The 19582-nt window shown below is 40.3% G+C and overlaps 2 protein-coding genes across 6 annotated transcripts in view; one reads left to right on the plus strand and one right to left on the minus strand.

Annotated features, from left to right (window-relative positions):
* usp24 (ubiquitin specific peptidase 24) overlaps positions 1–10062 on the minus strand; it is a 50616-nt gene extending 40554 nt beyond the window's left edge. For 2 of the 4 annotated variants that reach the window (XM_061238342.1, XM_061238341.1), the window contains exons 1-4: positions 9260–10062; positions 2029–2197; positions 581–648; positions 180–323 (exon numbers count right to left, since the gene is read on the minus strand). In XM_061238342.1, the coding sequence (XP_061094326.1) occupies positions 180–323; positions 581–648; positions 2029–2197; positions 9260–9544 (666 nt within the window). In that variant the 5' untranslated portion in view covers positions 9545–10062. The remainder of the gene's footprint in view (positions 1–179; positions 324–580; positions 649–2028; positions 2198–9259) is intronic. The other 2 variants (XM_061238345.1, XM_061238343.1) reach the window with 1 other exon arrangement.
* A 167-nt stretch (positions 10063–10229) lies between these two features.
* On the plus strand, positions 10230–14086 carry bloc1s2 (biogenesis of lysosomal organelles complex-1, subunit 2). 2 transcript variants are annotated; one of them, XM_061239699.1, is made up of 5 exons: positions 10230–10309; positions 11058–11174; positions 11384–11503; positions 12135–12239; positions 13272–14086. In XM_061239699.1, the coding sequence occupies exons 2-5, from the start codon at positions 11132–11134 to the stop codon at positions 13301–13303; spliced, it is 300 nt and encodes a 99-aa protein (XP_061095683.1). In that variant the 5' UTR covers positions 10230–10309; positions 11058–11131; the 3' UTR covers positions 13304–14086. The 2 variants fall into 2 exon arrangements, with proteins under 2 accessions (XP_061095683.1, XP_061095682.1); XM_061239698.1 differs by having other exon boundaries at positions 10255–10464.
* The last annotated feature ends 5496 nt before the right edge of the window (positions 14087–19582 follow it).

Below are 19582 nucleotides of genomic sequence, written 5' to 3' on the forward strand. Positions count from 1 at the left end.
GCTTGGTTTCATTTATTTGTTTCATTTATTGAGATTTTGCACAAATAAATTAATCACAGAAAGAAGAGATGCTTTGTACAAGATTTAGCAAACGGCTCATTTCCATGTAAAGCCCCGTGGCAGATAAACTGGTGTGGTCAGCGGAAGTGGAAGATGAAAAGTGGCTGGGCCGGTTATACCATGGTGAGAACCCCCAGAAGCCCTACAGGGATGGGATCCAGCTTGACCCGCTCAGCCACCAGGTCCACCAGCAGCATCAGCATGTTGTAGATCCCCTCGTGAATCTCTGTGGCCCATTTGTGCACAGCACTCGACGTCAGCAGCTATCGCAAGCAGAGGGAGAGAGCGAGGGAGGGGGAGAGAGAGAAGTTATGAAGAGGGAAACAGTGTGGTGACCGACTGACCCAACCCTTCAGAACCTGCATTAATCCTGTGGCGCCATCACAATCCTAATGCCGAACGCCTGTGAAGCACTAAATTAGAATACCCTTTAAAGTATTAGGTAAGAAATGCATTCTAATGTGTGGACATTTTGAATATGATTACTGCAGTGCATTACACCCACACCCCGGGTTGCTACCTTTTTGAAGGCTTCTGGCATACATCGGTCTATGAACCTCTTGCAGTTCTCGTCTGCATCAGCAAGACCTGGGCAGATAAGGGAAAGATTGGATAAGAGAAGCCTTAATTACAGAACAACGCTGGACGAACAAGGTGCCCTTGCTGTGGAGCAGAACTGCTGGGGGCTTCCTGGTCTTCACGGCAGACAGCAGCTAGATCAAAGCTGCATAAATGCATGCAGAGATCACAGGGCCCGATCTACCAGCAATGGCAGCTCCATTCAGTCTGACACCAAGAAAACACAAATCCAGAAATAAATATATGTGGGCTCAAACCTGTTTTTTCTGTATTTAGGCGAAGACAGAGTTTCTGATAATCCCATTTTCAGGGAGAAACAGGGTTGTGCAGTGGAGAAAGGCAGCACATAACAGTACATAGTTTTACCTCATAAGGTAAAGCTACCAGAGTGCATGCTGTGAGCAAGAAATGTGATACAGGAGCCTGTACTATACTGTAGCCAAAGGAGTTACAAAACAATGACACCACGAGAGCCCTTCATATGCTAGCCGACTATACATTTAGCCACAATCCAATCTTAGTCCTTTTACTAAACTGAAGCTCCCGATTCAATCAACGATAACCCATGTAGGGTATATAACCGATGTATCACTGAGCTGCATCATTCTATTCATGCATCCATACTGTTGTAATTTTGTGAAAAGGCAGCCTCTTCTCAGCAAGTACAACAATCCAACACAGTTTCAGGCTTGTTGCCACCCCCACCCTGCTGCTGGCAGTGCAGAATGAAAATATCTCTTTGGGGTTGCCCTATCCTGCACATAGCACCATTCAGCCTCAGGCAAATAAAAGGACAGCTACAGAACAACAATACTACAGGGGTGCACAACAAGGGCCGCTCCATTTCAGGATTTTGTCCCAATTTCCGTTCTTAATTATTTAATTAGCTCAATTGTATCTTGAACTGACATTTGTGCGCACCTAGACTGCTATTTGGAATAGGGTACGGAGAAACGCATTGGGGGGGGGGGGGGGTAAACATTTGTGTGAAGCAACATTCAACACAGTTATAATGAGTTCTGAATTGTAAGTACAAGTTTAGCAGAGCAGTGAAAGAAAAACTGCATAAATATGGCACTGTACTACTATACGCTAAAAACTGGTAACAGACTGCCGGTAACTGACACTGTCTTGCAGAGTGACTATGACAGCTGTGTGAAATTAGGCATTTCATGCCAATTAGTGCTGTGCAAAATGTTTAATTATTCACATCTGCCAATTTTCTAGTCCAAAAAACAGCAGCACATATTTAATATGTCCAGCAAATAAAGACGTGTCCAATTTTGGAGACAGAAAGCACTGAATACTGAGCGCACTCTAAAGCACACAAATAAGTGAGGAATCCTGTAAGAGATATGGGAGACATCAGTAAGTGTATACGGGCCTCACCCAGTCTTGCCAGGCACGTGGAGGCGATGAGGCACTTGCCCAGCGACTCCTCCCTCTTGTAGGGAATGGACCAATGGTCGGTGAAGACACGGCTCTCCAGTTCGTACAGATTGGTGGTGGGAAACTCCATGTTCCCGCCGGAGCAGTTTCCATTTTCATCGTTGCTCCTCTGCCAGAGACACATATGGCATATCAGGGATGGGGCGGGGTTATGCCAAGCAAGCAGAGATGGACAGTCACATTCACACAATATTAAACCTGCAGAGGTGCAAAGTCAATCAAACACTTCTTAAAATAAAAACCTGGCTGGAAATTCCTTACAAAACACAAAGATTTCATTCATTATAACAATAGTATATAACCAAACACATAGTTTGTACTGTACATTGTAAGAAATAATTACATTTCTGATGTACAGCAGACAACTGCCTAGCTTGCTGGCAAACTCGGTGACAACAGAATACATTGCAATAGGCCAGTTATTCTCAACATAAAATAAGCAGGAGGAGCACTTGTAAATGAAAATGCTAAGTTTCCAATTACAGCAAGTGCAATAGCAACAGATATTTGCTTGACTAGCTACATTACCCCAGCTTGGAGTAGATTTAAAATGGCAATTTGTTTAAACTCGTATACCACTTAACACACCCCATCATGTAATCATCATAATTAGGTTTCCTTTTTTCAAGTAAAACTATAACTGATTCAATTATACATTTGGTTCAATAAGGCATTTTATTTAATCATGCAATAAATGTAAGAATGAAACAACAGTGCAACATATTTCTACTACTGAAACACATTTTTGTCAATGTAACATTCTAAGAAAAAATATATAATTTTCATATTGACTAGACTGCATCTAAACTGGTTTGTAAAATGTCAGGCGTCCAACAGACCAAAGCATTTGTCCTAGCCTACGGGAATACTGTACAGTTGAGGAAATTGTTTTCTCTGAAATATTTGACTCAAGGCAGATTCACAGCTGCCCCTTAACACAGATCCCTGAACACAGCTTGAAACATACAGCCTAGCAAACACAATGCCAGCGAGAGACAGCATTCAGCCTAGAAACTGCAACATTTCCATATCCATGGCCTTCAGATGGAGATGAGGCACTGCAGGTATGAAGGGGATCAGAATGTCATGACATGTCCTTGAATAGTGCAGTGCACCTCCACTCCCTTCCCACAGAAACAATGACACAGCAGACCTTCACTTCAGCCAAGAATACAGCTATACTCACATGGGCGTGGCGTACCCATTCCTAGACAAGACTTCAGACACACCCAATTTTAAAATAAAGTGCAGATTAAACCAGATTAATCACCCTATTCCCAATCCTGGCACTGGAATAACCCATTGCACATACAACGTTAAAAACGATTTGCTCCCTTCCTGATTTCAGATCTTCAGACAAAATTTAATGTGTAACCAAGTAAACACAAGACAGTTATTAAACACCAATATCCCCCATATGTTACTTGATAAACCAATTAACCAAACAGATTTTCATTACTAGGTTCAACTGATTGAACACAGCCAGGCTTGATTGCAGCCGGCCCTGTTGAAACCTCACTCATAATGAGCCTTACCATCAAAGTGAAGTAGTCACCACACTATGCCACGATCAAAGAAAATTCCAGAAGAGGTAAGAAATAAATCAGTGTGGAAAAGCCATTTTTAAGGCTCTGGGACTGAGAGCCATAACCTCTAAATGGAGAATACTTGGAATGTGGTGAATCTTCCTAGGAGTGGGTGGCCTGCCAAAAAATGTTCAAGGACACGGCGATTAAAATCTTTGGAGTGGCCTCAACAAAATACTGACTTGAACCCAATAATGATGCTGTAACAGGACCTGAAACGAGCAGTTCATGCTCAAAAACCTACTAATTTGTCTGAATTAAAGCAGTTCTGCAAAGAAAAGTGGGCGAATATTCCTCCACAGTGATGTGAAAGACTGATATGAAATTATAGGAAGCGTAAGGTTGCGGTTTTTGCTGCTAAAAGTGGTGCAACCAGTTAAGTTAAAGGGCCCGTCACTTTTTCACATGGGTGATATGGGTGTTTGATTCTTTTTTCTTTAAATAAATGAAATAATATGTAAAAATGTGTTTTGAGTTTACTCTGGTTGCCTTTTTATAAGATCACATTTTAGATTTAATTCAAAATTAAAGGTGCAATATGTAACTGAAAATGTTGGCATAGTGGTTTTACTCCAGTCAGATCATTGGATGAGTGAACACACAATACATAAAATAAATGGGTTCTAATAACAGTAATGGCTGCTCGTTTTCACACCAACCAACTTTGTAGGGACTGCATTTTCCCCGGAGAGTTGTATTTTGCTCTCACAGTGTTTTGCAATCCCTGGAGAGTCATACCATTTCAACACTGTGTAGGATACAGGGAAAACACAGCAGACAAGACGCACAGAAATGCCAGCTGAATGGTAGGAATAAGACAATCGTCAGTCATACATCTTTTGGTGGTGGATGTTTATATTTCCTTTAGTTCTGAGGGTCCAGCTCAGAGAATATCTTGCATGTATTGGTTTACAGTTATAGTGGTTTTGCATTGGATCAAAACGGTGATTCAAACAGATATTAATATCTCCATAAGAGTAAATACTAACATATCAGGAGTTTGTTCGAATAACAAGTTGTGTGTTATTTTTTTAACAGCATTTCCAATCAGGTCCACTGACTTCTATTAGGTTATAACTATTCTAATGCTGCTCACTGTACAGAAGTCAACACCTACAGCCTGCTGCTGTGGTATCGGTTTTTATTTACTCGTAGTGCAGAAGGAGGAATGGTATGCACTACCTCAAATACAAATGTCATTTACACCTCACACATCTCTCACATCCCCAAATGGTACAATCACTCCCACCCAGTCTTCATGGTTCTTCCGGCCTTGTAAAGACAATTCTCAGCAACTCCCATTCAACTCCAACTGCCCTATAACACAGGGCCATCAAACACAGATAAGCCTGTCATTGATGGAAGACGGCTGAATGTGCTAGAATCATAAGGCTCATAGATGAGGCTGGAAGAAAACATAGTATCTAAAACTGCAAACCACAATGAAACTGATTTATATTTAGCTAATGGTTACAATGCAGTCGATAGCCTAATGGGGAAAATGAGCTCAAATGAGGCCTTTTGTTTTTTTTTTGTGTTTCCCCAAGACTGATACCGATCGAGTAAAATGCATAAACATAAATCTAAGGAGAGGAAGTGCATTTCTTCTACAGACAAATGAGAAGGAAGCAATCCCGCTCTCTCGCTCACTCTGCCTTCCTTAATGCTTCAGTACTCCCAGGATTAGAAGTGTCACATCAATACTGTTTGTGAGATGAACAAGGGAAGGGTAATCTGAATTGCTCTACAAGAATTGTGTGGCAAAATTGTCAAGTTAAAAATTTTCATTAAAAATCCTACAAAAACATAATTTACTTTGTAAATCACGCGGACCAGACAATTCTACATTTTCAATAAAAATGTTTCTGTTAAAATCACAAGCTTTTAAAGTGATCCTATCTGTCGACATATTAATTTGAATTAATAAGTAAAACCTTTACACAAACGAGATGGCACTGCAGACAACATGATAAACTAAACTCATTCCATCAGCAGAATTTTTATTTTATTTTTTATTTGCTTTCCACTCATGTCCAGACAGAAACTTTTTTAAATATATATTCAAAATTCATGGGACACTTCAGTCCATAGAAATCAAGTACGCGTTTAAAATAACCAATGCAAACAACACTTATGTTGTCCATGGTCTCAGGACAAATCAGAACCCACCAAAAGCTTTCTTGTTGATTTGTTATATGGTTGCAATGGAAATCATAACAGCCAGAAATTATCGTTTTATTGACTGTTGGCAGTACTTGTAAACTGGGCTTAAATGATCCATTTGACTTAATTTTGTGGTTGCTCTTCTAAAATATCTACTAGTGTTAGAAGTTTGGAAGTCACATACCAAGTGCTGCTGTTGTAGTAAGAATAGACAGAATATTGCGTCAGACTACACATATTCTGATTTTTCCCTCCAAAATGGACACAAACCCCAATCAAAACTTTCACAACCCAGTAGGTACAATAGGCCACATGACAACATAGTTTGCAATTATTGGTACACTGAACAGGAACAGGAACTAAAACATCTTTTGCATGAAACATATTTACCACAGATGCATGAATGTTGCATCCAGTGTAACTGGCCAAGAATGTCAAATGTGAAAGTGCTGGTGCAATACTTCAATTCAGCAGAGCTAACATTTCGCTTATAGTGGCACTTCTGTGAATAAAGAGAGAAGTATCTAGTACATTACATGTAAATCAATGGAATACTTAGGCTTTAGAACAAAAAACCCTTGTAAAAAAACATGCAATTTTTAAATCGATCACAGTGAAACTTGGCAGTGAAAGTCTCAGAAAGGAAGGCGTGTGCCTTTAGGCCACCATATGTGAAGCCTGGACATTTCCAAAATAGAAAATAAATTGGTCTGAAAATGCTAGATAAATTCTCCATTAACTTTCACTGCAGGACAGTTTATCTACATGACTCATCAGCCTTGCAGGTGGCTACCAACATATTACTGATTTAATGCCTAGAATATAAACAGCACTACACCAAACACGATAACAGTTGAACCAGCAAACCAGTTCACAAAACAACCAAAAAAGCAAGACAAAGCCGTTTACCAGCACACAAAAAGCTCAAAAATATTAATATTATTATTCATAATAATTGTTGTTTTTGATATAAATAATGAAATAATTTAAGTACAACATAGGTTTGCTGGTTAAGAGTAAGTTAAGCCAAAAACCTTCCTCTGCCAATGGTCAACAAACCTTCCTCAGAATGCATGATGCAAATCAACAATTGCTCATTGCTATATTAAATACACATGAGAAAGCACATAAATGACAGGATCAAATATATGAACCACCAGAACTGAGGGAAATCATAGCAGTGGACAAGGACAAGTGCCCTCTATTTGTTCTCTGTATAAAATAGTGTGAAGAAGAAGGGGTGTGTGAACCAGCCTGTCGAGCTGTGAGCTCCCAGGGCACAGAGCAGTGTGATCTGAGGGCTAAGGCAGAGGATGAATGTTGCAATCCAGCGAGGTTTACTCCCCTGGTTGTTGTGCAGTGGCTCCGATGAGGGGAGAAGTAACAGAACACGCCTGTCTGTTACTATGTGTTCCAATTCACCAGAGATTGCTTGTAAGTATCACTGTGACTTGGAGCTATATTTAGGATGGGTGCATGAAGCCTGCATCCTGTGACACGCTCCAAAGGCAAAAACAAAGCAGCGATAATGAGTCAAAACATAGAAGCATGGGAAGCACTAGACTGTGAGGTGTATGTTTGTATGTATAAATACATGCACATACACAGTGCAGTGCATAAGTATTTGAACAGTCACACATGTTGTGTTGTTCTAGCTCTGGTTCACACGGAATTGGAAATACCATTTCAACACTGTTCACCCCAAACAAACAGGCTGAGATGGTCATATTCATCCTTGTGTTGATGAGTTGCTCTTCTGTTTCTCCTTACATATCGCACTAATGCGATTCAGCGGTCTTATGTCTACAGTCTAGATGGATGTATAGATGTGTGTATGCACCTCGGAACAGGCTCAAAGACTACTGCACTAGACGTCATACCTTAAAACGTGTTTTGCTAACTAATGAAGACACTTACATGAGGCAAGGTATATGCAAATACACAGTAAACTAGAAAGTCTGCTTTTTCATTCATAAAAGATTACATAATTACACATAATTACAGAATGGGAATGGGGAATGTATTTATATACCAATAGACCCTGGCCACATGGGGAAATTGTGTTCCAAGATTAGTTTTTATTTCTACTGCCAAAATATTGTCGAAATAAAAATAAAATATGGAGCATCTCAGTTTAGCAGTGCTTGTTTATAAGGTTTTAGTTCTTAAGGGCGTGGAAATATATTTACATATTCTTTATTCCTCAGTCTTATTCGGAAATATTAAGTTAGTTAACATAAACCAAAGTATGAACTCCACAAAACCAATACACTACCAACAGGCTATGTACAATTGCAGAGCAATTGACTACTGTAGCTATTTGTTAGCCTGATAACTAGCTAACGTTACTATATATCGGTTTCTTGATACCACCGAGTCACGTTAGCTATACGTAAACCAATATAACTAGGTAGCTAGCTAGCTAGCATTACAGCAACAGTTACACCATAGCTAACTAATGTTCTACGATACAGTGTCCATTTAGCAGCTAGCAGGTAGCTAGCCAACTTCCCACATGGCGCTCATAAGGATTCTCCCATAATAACCTAACTTTCTCATGAACAGATCAAGAGATCCATCATGTCAGGTGACTAAGGTTAAGCATCTAACGTTAGCTACCATTAAGTAACTTAACAAACGAGCTGGTTGGTCAGCTAACGTTAAGTGGCTACCTTGCTGCAGCATAGAAGATGTAACGTTAAGCTAAGCAAACAGAGAGGTAGCATACTTAGCATTCTAACTATGATACCCAAGGCGTTTTCAGATCGGTAAGGATAACTAGATAGCTAGATACATCCTCGCATTTCATTCATTCAGCATTATCTCGGTAGCAATGCAAACGTTAGACTTGTTGCACTTTTAGTTATTAGCTGTTCACCAAAACCCAACTGTTTTAATTTATATAGCTAGCTAGCTAATGTAGTAACCAATATCATATTGTTTTAAGATTCAAGACTCGTCGAATCCCCTCCCCCAAGCCGAAGTAGAAAACCACTACCAAGTGCAACCATCACGTTAGCTCAAGTTCTCTTAATTTCTCCATATCGTAGTATGGTGAGGGAATATTTATCTTTAGCAAGTTGGCACACTAATTTAAAATGTCACCCTTCATTTTGATCATTTAGCCAAATGTACGCAACCATACATAACCATAACGTTACATGTTCAAATGTATGAAGCAATTCACGTTAGCTGAGTCCATATCGCCGAAAATTATTAAGTTATCTAACGTTATGGACAAATCAGATTGCTGCTCGACAAATGTTATTAACGTTAGCCACCTTGGGTTTTCCCTCCTTCGCTCGATGACAGCTCGATGTCATACCAATCTGTCTGGTGTTTGCAAGCTAACGTTAGCTACTAGTGGCATGCATATTACATGATCATTTAAAATTTAAATAACGAGGTAGCTCGTTACTTACCTCGCCCTCCACAACATCGTGGTAAGCCGGTGGTGGGTCAAACCCGCTAGTACCACTCCCACTACGATTGTTGGTTTCTCCATCACCACCGGATCCAGGCCCTGGAGCAGGCCCACTCTCCATGGGCTCATACCCATACCCGAGTCCGGGACTCTCGTTGGTTAGAAGCGCGACTGCCTCGTTGATGTCGTTTTTGGCCAAGCGAAGAGCTTTCCTGATAGCTACGGGGTCAGGGAAGCCCATGCAGAGCAGCGTTGTCATATGTTGCTCCTCTTCGGTCTCCATGGTTCACTTGTCTCGGTAGTTCACTCACTAATATTGGGGTTTACAGCACAGACTTCTGGCTGTGCACGCCGCCATGTTTACAGTCCCTGCTAACCTCTTCCACCCAGTCACGATGGCCATAACAGCAGAAAAGTCTACTACGCACTACGCAGGCTGCGTCGGAGCGTCACTTCGTTCCACCCGCTTAAATAGAAAACGACAGACCATTCATGTCAAAAGTGCAGAATATTATAAACGGATGGAACGTTAGTTAATATTTTGCATGTTATAGATAGTATGTACACATTTACGATAGCACAAAAATCAGGTGGTGCAGCAATACATGCTTGCTGGGGCTGTTCAAAATTATTAGCTCGCTTTGATGTAAAAAGCGACACATTCAATATTTACTTCGTAATCACTGAGATTAAAATACGTTACGATAGTGAATTTCAACCCTTCTAACAAAACTTGCAGCAAGCACTACTACCAAGATAGCTCCATAATATTGAAGTTACTGACGTAAAAGGCGGGATTACCCTGCCAATGTTCACTGACAGGCATGTATTATATGTTAGGGTGGGGTCGCCTGTTCTGTAGATCATGGATCGAATTAAAATATATCACGTGGATTACTCTTCAGTCATGTGATTTTTGCGCGGAGTATAATGGGATATGAAGTTAAAACCTCGGCGAACACACCAAGGGATTTACATACTTCGGACTTCAACTTCCAGCATCCACCTCTGCGCACTAGCGACCAGCACTTGAAATGGCAGCAAACGGGTAATAGACGATTATACGGTTTGTTCACCTTCGTCGTTAGCTATATCAACCAGAAAGCATTCCGATAATGGACATTGACCAGCGAGAAGAGAATACAGTTCCAGACACTGCACCTGAGAACCTAGCACCAGTTCCTAAAAAGCCCGGCAATAACAGTGAGTTTGGTTGTTAGCTAGCTAGTTCCTGTTTTCACCGTAATGGCAAAGGCAATGGTAACCTAACCAGATTGTAATTGGGATCTACGTTGCATTTGGAGCTAGATCGTTTAGTTTATAAACTACTTGACCGTATCAGTATAGTTCATTGTATAATTTCTTAACTTCACGTGTAATGCACGACGTGTCATTCTGAACAACGGAGGCTGCATTGTGTTCGTTTAGCCAACAGTTAACGCTGAATTGGGGGTATTTTCAGCTTGAGCTTCAAATTAATTTGTGCTTGCTTGTTAACAGTTTTGTATAGAACATTTTATATGGTTTTGTACTGTCTCGAGTCTTGTTTCATCGTTGTTTTGAAGATTGTATTGCATCCATTGTCTGTTTAATATGAGAATTCTCACTGGTTATGATGTGATGTGATGTGATGTGATGCTTTGACTTGTGGTAGAACCTATGCACTTGTAAATCGCTTTGGATTAAAAACGTCTGCCAAATGACTAAAATGTAAATGTAAATGTTAAGTAAGCCAGTCCTCTCGACCTGTCTGAGCATTTGAGCATTCTCATCAGTTTGGTGCTATTGGATTGCAGATGACGGTGGTGTGGAAACTGCAGAGGAAGCCACTGAGCCTGCTGAGCCCAATATCGATGAGCTCTGCAGGGACATGTTTGACAAGATGGCTGTATTTCTGCAAGGAGAACTCACAGGTAAACTTGCATATTGTAACCAAATGGCACCCATGCCCATTGGAGAAGGCAGGTACTTGACTTCGAGAATAGGAATCCAAATAATCAGAATTTGATGTGAAGAAAAATCCAGTAATATGGTCTTCGTTTGATAAGGGTAAGGTTGACATTTTGTCTCCTAATCTGTTTAACAGCAACCTGTTCATGAAAATACCTGTTTTGTTTTCCAGCTACTTGTGAAGACTACAAACTCCTGGAAAACATGAACAAACTCACCAGTCTGAAATACATGGAAATGAAAGACATATCTATAAACATCAGTCGCAACCTGCAGGATCTTAATCAGAAATGTGAGGTTTGATCTTCATGTAGGATCAAGTGGAGTGACTGTGACTTTGATGTAGGTGTGTGGGGTGTAAGATTGATGCTCCCTATGGGCTGGATTGAATCCAGAATATGTTGGCTGTGGCCGGGAGTCGCAGAGGCTAGTACACAAATGGCCCAGGGAGGGAGAATAATACAGCCAGGGTATAACACAGTTGCAAGCCCCTGGCCAGTGAGACACCTTTGTTGTCTACAGTGAAGTGTGTGGAAAATAAGCAGGCATTTCAGAGACCTCATGTTGCTATACCTTTGGAGGAGGTTGCGGAGATGGTGAATTGTGATTGTAGGGCCCTTCCATTGTGTATTGATTTAATCATTAGTGGTTATTTTCAGCAATCGCACCATAATTTTATTTTAAAATGTTTAGAATGCTTGGCTCTTATTTAGCAATGATAATGCACACCTCGACTGAGAAGGTGGTGTTTGGTGGAAAATAAACTAAGAAAATAAGCTGCCATACTTAAGCTTTCATGTATAAAATCTTCATTGCTACCTCTTTAAGGTCACCAAGAATAAGACCGGGTCTTATATGTGAAACTAAACTTGGTGCTAATTTCTTTCTTTTTTTCTTTTTATTATTATTATTTTTTATAAAAGATGCTAGCTTGCAGCCTTACCTGGACCAGATCAACCAAATTGAAGAGCAAGTGACGTCTCTGGAACAAGCAGCGTACAGGCTGGACACCTACTCCAAAAAGCTGGGTATGTTTCAGCTGCACTGGTCTCCCCAGACCCATGGAGTATCGTAAATATACCGTACTGTGCTGAGGCACCTGTATAACATTCTGTACAGATAAGATTCTTTCAAAAATATTTCAGTGAAACGTCCTAAATAAACATACTATACATTTTACATTACATTTTAGTAATTTGGCAATCAATTCAATATTCTTTGTGACCGCCCTTCACCGTTAAAACTGCACCACTTCTCTGAAATAGCCAATTCTGTCTTACAGTTCTGTAAGACAATCAGCAGGGAGGTTATTTCAAGCATGTTGGAGGACTTGCCACAGTTCTTCTGCAGACTTTGGCTGGCTCTTTGCTTCTGATCTAAGACAGCCTTGATAAAGTTTTTATGTAAAATAGTAGTCAATTGTTACAGTAATATGTTACTTCTTAAAATAAAATACAAAAATGTCTCTGTAAAATTAAATCTTTTGGAAGCTGAATATTTGGAAATCTCAAACGTGTATATATAATAAAGTCTAGGGGGCCCAAGACTTCTGCACAGTCCTGTATCCCTTTGGAACCCTTACAGTACACGGCCATCATTGTCTCTGCTGCCATCCTGTTTCTCTCTCAGTAACTGGAAATGAATCTATTCAGAGTAAATCAAACAATTGCCCATCTCTGTCAAATTACTTTCAGACATATATTACGAACCATTTGAGGTATTGTTTTTTGGCAGGCCAGATTTTCCTCCCAGTCCTAACATGTTATTACAAGTCTGTTGTTTCACTACTACCATGCACTTGTTAAAATGAAAATCACAGTTTTATTACTAACTTTCAATTATGCGTACATAAAAAATTTTTCATGATAATGCCGCATGTGTTCAGCCTGAGCTAGTGTCTCCACATGCAGGTTTGTTGTGCAGATAATGGCCGCTTCAGAGGTTTCGAGAAATTTGACTTTATTGCCTGTGTGAATTTCTGTTGTGCTGTGTAGTTACAACATTGAGTTTACTGTCGGTATACAGAAGTCTGAAAATAAGGTCATGTGACTCCTTTTTAGAGGCCAAGTTTAAGAAGCTGGAGAAGCGGTGAAAAGTGGGAAGGTCCAGCTGGGTGCCTTCCTTCGTCCTAATGCAGTGCAAGACGACGTCTGGAGAATGATGAAGGGCATTGAAAATGAACTTTGGACCTAGCAAATGAACAAATGAACTAACACTGAACTGGACAAAAATTTGACATCCTCAATGATGCCTCAGTAGATGGCTTTCTGAGAGTGCAAGGAAGCTGCTTCTAGATTTGGTGAACTGCCGATGTTGAACCGCATGAAGTTCTACCGCATCTTGCACCAGCTCGTCTTCGAGTCGGCACTTTTTTAAAACCACGTTCTTCACAAATTGCAATTGTCAAACTGCATGTACCGTAGATGCATTGCTAACACACTATTGCAATAGCAGAATGTTTGTGCCCTTTTTTGCCCTGGAGCAGAACCTCGTTATCCATATGTTGTGTTTTGTGCCTGCTACCCTGCCAATTGCTGTGCTTAATCCAATTTCTCAACTGAATACGTTTTTCTGGACAAATGATTTGAAATACTAAGAAAGTAAGTAGAATTGGCCATTTCCTATGTTGACAGCAGATTAAAGTGATTCATTTTTCTTAAACTCTGCGGAGAATAATTCTTATAAAAATTGATACAGCGCATTTTTAAAACTAATATATTTTGTATGCATACCCTCAGATATATGAAGCTTTTGTATACATTGGCGGCAACTAATTGTGTAATGAATACCCAAATTATGTAAAACATTAAAAGTGAGATTTGTGTGCATTCCTCAATATCAATGAAAAAAATAAATGTGGTAGATTTTTAACCAACCAACAGATGGCAGTATTACTCTATCATGTTTAAATAAGGCAAATAAACAAAAGGCTCTACAGTTGAAGCGGAAACGGTAGCTGTCGTTAATTATTGACTAATGTATTTAATTTAAAAATGTATTTGGCTGGTCATAAACAATTTTTTGATTTGCCTTTGGCTTTTCTGTGGTCCGATGGCCATAATAATAGAATAAAGCTAGAATTTTATTTACAAAATTAGAATAGTATTGTATATCTTCTCTATATTTTATCTTATCTAAAATTATTTAATGCCGCATAAGGTAGTTCGGCCTTTTACAGTCCAAGTACGCAAAATATTTGACTGCCATTTACTGCAGTGCCTCATTGGAATCTCTTGTTCTAAAAGATTTTTCACATTTATGTCAGTTTAATTATAATATTATTTTTATGCATAAAGAACTGAAGAAACATGGTATATCTAGTCCACTCTAGTCAGTTGATATTATACTTTTTCTTTTTTTATCCAGAAAATTATTCTACTGCCAAGCAGGGGTGTGTTATGAAGTCTAGTTACAGTAGAATCTGGTGCATCAACTGAAAATAAACCCAAGAGGTCCAGTTCACATTCTCTTTGGTATGAAAAGCGGTTCAGAAAATTCAATTTTGTCTATATCTCTGCTGTTCTTCTGATAAGAAACTTACTTATTCAGAATAAGGCCTGTGATATAACTTTCTAGTTTGAAATGTTTAAACAACAAAAGGTGTATAAACACTGAAATGTAATCTGTACATTCAAGATGGTGGACTGTCTTCTATCCTCGTCCATCATGTTTGGACTGAAGCTCTGTTCCCCGGGGCCTGCATTAGATCCCCCTTCTCACCAGTCAGGCAGGTATTCCGATTGTTATTGCCGGAAAGATAAGAACATTTTCAGTAGTCTAAACACTCATGTGAATTTGCCTCTGCCCGTCTGACATTGATTGACACAAGAACACACACCAGCCCAGCGAGAGGGAGTTTGTCTCTGGAGTTATACATTTCCATTCCCTCTCCTGCTCTTAACTTTTAACTATAAAGTTTCAAAGCCTAATGTGCATGTTTATTTTTGGCTATATTGCATGCCAACCCACGGCACTGAATATACACTCAGTGACCACCTTATTAGATATGTATTAGACTTATTTAATAGACTTTTCTGCTGCCATCCGCTTTCAGGATGTGTTGTGTTTTCAGAGAAGCTCTTCTCCATACGATCTTTGTAATGTGTGGTTATTTGAGTTTCTGTCACCTTCCTGTCAGCTAGAACCAGTCTGGCCATTCTCTTCTCACCTCTCATTAACAAGGCATTTGTAGCCCCAGGTCCATGGTCAAAGTCAATTGGATTACATGTCCTCCCATTCTGATGTTTGGACTGAACAATGACAAAACCTCTTGACCATGTCTGCCTGCTTTTCTTCATTGAGTTGCTGACATTTGGCTGATATTTGCATTAGCAAGCTGGTCTATAGGTCTACCTAATAAATTGATCACTGAGTTTATGTAGAAGAAGGCTTGTAGAGTGATGATGGGTTGCTGCCTCAGCATCAGTGCAGTAACTGTAAAACATCTCGGGGTGCAGAAGGCTGTAACCACAAGGTGCCAGCAGAGCTGGGTGTATTGCAGAGACAAGTCCCCACCCTTCACTTTCCACTGTGCAACCAATGAAGCTCTATTTCATTGGACAATGCAGCCTCATGTCCATGGAAGAAAATAGGAAGAACCTGACCAGACTCGATGAAGTGGTCCACACTTGTGAATTTCTCCAAACTTAAGAATGACAACTGTTGGACATGCAGCATCCCGTATGCTAACGTTAAGAAGTGCTCTGGCAGCTCTTAATTTTGGATCTGCCGGCAATGTTATTCTCTCCCTTTCCCTGTATTACCTACCCCCCTCCGCCCTGCCCTGGTCCTGCCTGCCAGACGTGACCGGGCTGATTAGCCGCTCCGTCAATTCCCAGGCCGACTGAAACCAGAGACCCCCCTGCGGGCTGGAAGTGCAGGCCAGAGGTCAGCAATTACTGCATTATCAAATGTAAATATTTATTACCAGCAGAACATACAGCAGGTAATGTTGTGACTTTGCGCAGACCCATTTGAGCACCTCAGAGCCCCAATTGATTGATGGCTGATGACGGCTTGGGCCTCCAGGCAAAAGTGAATATATCTCAGCAACCTTTTTATTTTTTTCCATTTTTTTTGGGGGGTGGGGGAGAGGGAGAGAGCACCATTAAGAAGTAAGCAGGTGGAGATATTTCCTTGAACGGAACTCTCCCTAGTCTGCCAGTGAGCATAAGGAGTCATATGATTGATGCTGTTTATATAGAGTGACGTACAGTATGAGCTCTTCAACCATTTATATTGCACTGTTAATATAGCTGGTTTGGTACCTTGCACAAGTACATGCTACAAATTCCCCACTTGTCTTTTGGATGGATCAGCATCTAATAAATAACTCTTAAGCTCAGGCTTCAGCCAACACTGGAGTGCCCCACCATGCACACACACTTACATAATTTCTTCTAAATGAGTAGTCATCCCATCAAGTCAGGAAATGTGAGCAATCATCACATTTGTTGTGTTGTTCCTCCAGGTCTTGCCAGATTTCCCTTTATATCTTTCTCAATATAGTTTTCCACCCTGCTAAAAAAAAATATCTCAAGCAAGTTTTGAAACAGATATCTGGTTGACCAGTTCACACCAGCTCCATACTCAATATGTTTTGGCCAGCTCAAGCTATGTTTTAAAAAAACAGCTGGTAGCTGGCAATTTCAAGCTGGTCATAGGTGAATTTTACATCAGGGCACTGTGCAAGTACATGATTTGTCCTTTGTTCCTAATCATACACTTAGTGAGCACTTTGTAACATATTTATTTGACTTATTAAGTCTTCTGCTGCTGTAGCCTATCCACTTAGAGGTATGACGTGCTGAAATGTGTTTATTTGCGTTACTGTCACCTTCCTGTCAGCTTTGACCAGTCTGGTCCTTCTCCTCTGACCTCTCATTAACTGCTGCTTAGTGGGTTTTTTAGTTTTTGCACCATTCTCTGCAAACTCTAGTGACTGTTGTGTGTGAAAATCCAGGGGGGTCAGCAGTTTCTGAGATACTCAACCCACCCTGTCTGCACCAAAAATCGTTCCATGGTCAAAGTCACTTGGATCACATTTTGTTCCCTGATGGTTGAATGATGTAAACATTAACTGAAGCCCCTGACCCGTATCTGCATGATTTTATGCATTGTACTGCTGCCGCACAATTGGCTGATTAAATAATCGCATGAATAAGTAGGTGTGCCGGTATTCCTAATAAAGTGCCAATGTTGATAATAATGTGATTACGACCAGGTGTTTTGTGGAAAAGTGAAAATTAGTTTGTGAATAAGGTCACATGTCAGGGTAGGCAAGTTCACTTTGATTACTGGAGACTAATTAACAGTCAACGCAGGCAATTACTCCTTCCTGTAAGGTGGCAATGAACTGTGTGCTGCAATTATAGTTCCACTCCTTGGGGGCATGTCTTATTGTTGAGACAATCACCCTGATCTCTGGCAGGTCAGTATTCACAAGAAAAAAAAGCTGCCAGCACTGATCAAACCGCTCGCACCAATCACAGCCAGAGACGTTGATAGTAGGAGCCACACGGTGTGTGGTTTCAAATAGACTCTGGCATAAGGAATAGCTGTCATTCTCTCCCATTAGATTATATATTTTTCCTGTAAACATAAAATACTTAAATAATCTATTTTCACTGCATATCCACAATATACATTACGTACCCATCATTTAGTTATTTGCCTCTATATTCCACAATTTGAGATTTGTAATACAAATGTGTTTTTTACATGTTACAGTGCACATTGTCAGATGCCATGTAGAAATTACAGAGGTGTTTATACATAGACCCCCCCCTCCATTTCAGGGCCCCATAATGTTTGGGACACAGCAATGTTATGTACATGAAAGTAGTCATGTTTAGTGTTTTGTTGCATATCCTTTGCATACAATGACTGTTTAAAGTCTGTGATTCATGGACATCACTTGTTGTTGCGTGTCTTCTCTGGTGATGCTCTGCCAGGCATGTATTGCCGCCATCTTTAGCTCATGCTTGTTTCACTTCAGCATATGAAAGGCATGCTCAATTGGGTTCAGATCGGGTGATTGACTTGGCCATTCAAGAATTGACCGTTTTTTTAGCTTCGAAAAACTAATTTGTTGTTTTAGCAGTATGTTTGAGATCATTGTCTTGCTGTAGAACCACTGGCCAATGAGATTTGAGGCATTCGCTTGAACTTGAGCAGGTAGGATGTGTCTATACACTTTTTGCTACTACCATCAGCAGTTATATCATCAATGAAGATAAGTGAGCCAGTACCTTTGGCAGCCATGCATGCCCAGGCCATAACACCCCCACCACCGTGTTTCACAGATGGTATGCTTTGGATCTTGGGCAGTTCCTTCTCTTTGCTCTTGAAATGGGGAGACTATGTATAAACATGGGTGTAATTTCTACATGGTCAAACCAAAATGTATAAAAATACCCTTTAATAAAAATCAGAGAATGTGCACTTTAACCACATAGTAATTGTGTGATTCTAAATCTAAAACTGGCAGGTCAGAGGCAAATGAAGACATAATTGGTCTTTGTCCAAAATATTATGGAGAGGGCACTGTATGTCATAGGTAATAAGAATACCATTAATAACACAGAATCATGCTTCGCATGAAATGACAAAAATACATTGTCTTATTATTTGTTTCATTCTTTTATATGGTAAACATTAAAACAAGTGGAGACTTACAGACTTATGTTGATGTTTAGAGCAATGACTTATTGCTTGTATGCCTTTGAATCCTGTCCACACATACGGTGCTTGCACACAAACGCACATGCACACACACACACACACATACGAATAGGTGCATACACATGGCACACACGCACATTCATGTGCATACACATGGCATGCTCACACAGCACACACAATCACATAGATGCACACGCACGCGCACATATGCACACGTATATGGCACACAAACACACACACACATCGCAGACATACGCAATCATGTGCATACACAGAGGTACGGACACACGTGTACACACTCACATACATGCATGCTCCTGCATACACACACACACACACACATATTCACAGAGTTAAAGCTCTATTACAAGCAGCTGGGTGAATTCAAGCACTCACTGCCTTCATGAAGGGGTTGGAGGCTTGCATCCATGACATCAGCAGATTAAAAGACCATTTCCCATTTCAGTCTTTAATCACCCTCCGCCATTAAAAAGGTCTCCCTGCGTGGGTATTGTTGTACAGTCAGTGCAGTAATAGATCATTGTTTGATCTGGCACACATATCCATTTACAAGCTGTTCTTTGTCAAACAAGCTTTTGGCTCAGATGTGGGCACCTGGTTTGGTTTAGGATGAAATGACGTTGGGCCTCTTGTGAAGGAAGGGCTTAGCTGATGTTGTAGAGCTTTT

This window comes from Conger conger, chromosome 4 (genome assembly GCF_963514075.1).
Source record: "Conger conger chromosome 4, fConCon1.1, whole genome shotgun sequence".
Classification (NCBI taxonomy): domain Eukaryota; kingdom Metazoa; phylum Chordata; class Actinopteri; order Anguilliformes; family Congridae; genus Conger; species Conger conger.

Coding starts and splice junctions, on each gene's coding strand:
- bloc1s2 (XM_061239698.1), top strand. CDS start 10,377: ATGGACATTGACCAGCGAGAAGAGAATACAGTTCCAGACACTGCACCT. Junction 11,175..11,383: donor TCTGCAAGGAGAACTCACAG/GTAAACTTGCAT, acceptor TTTGTTTTCCAG/CTACTTGTGAAGACTACAAA. Junction 12,240..13,271: donor CACCTACTCCAAAAAGCTGG/GTATGTTTCAGC, acceptor ACTCCTTTTTAG/AGGCCAAGTTTAAGAAGCTG.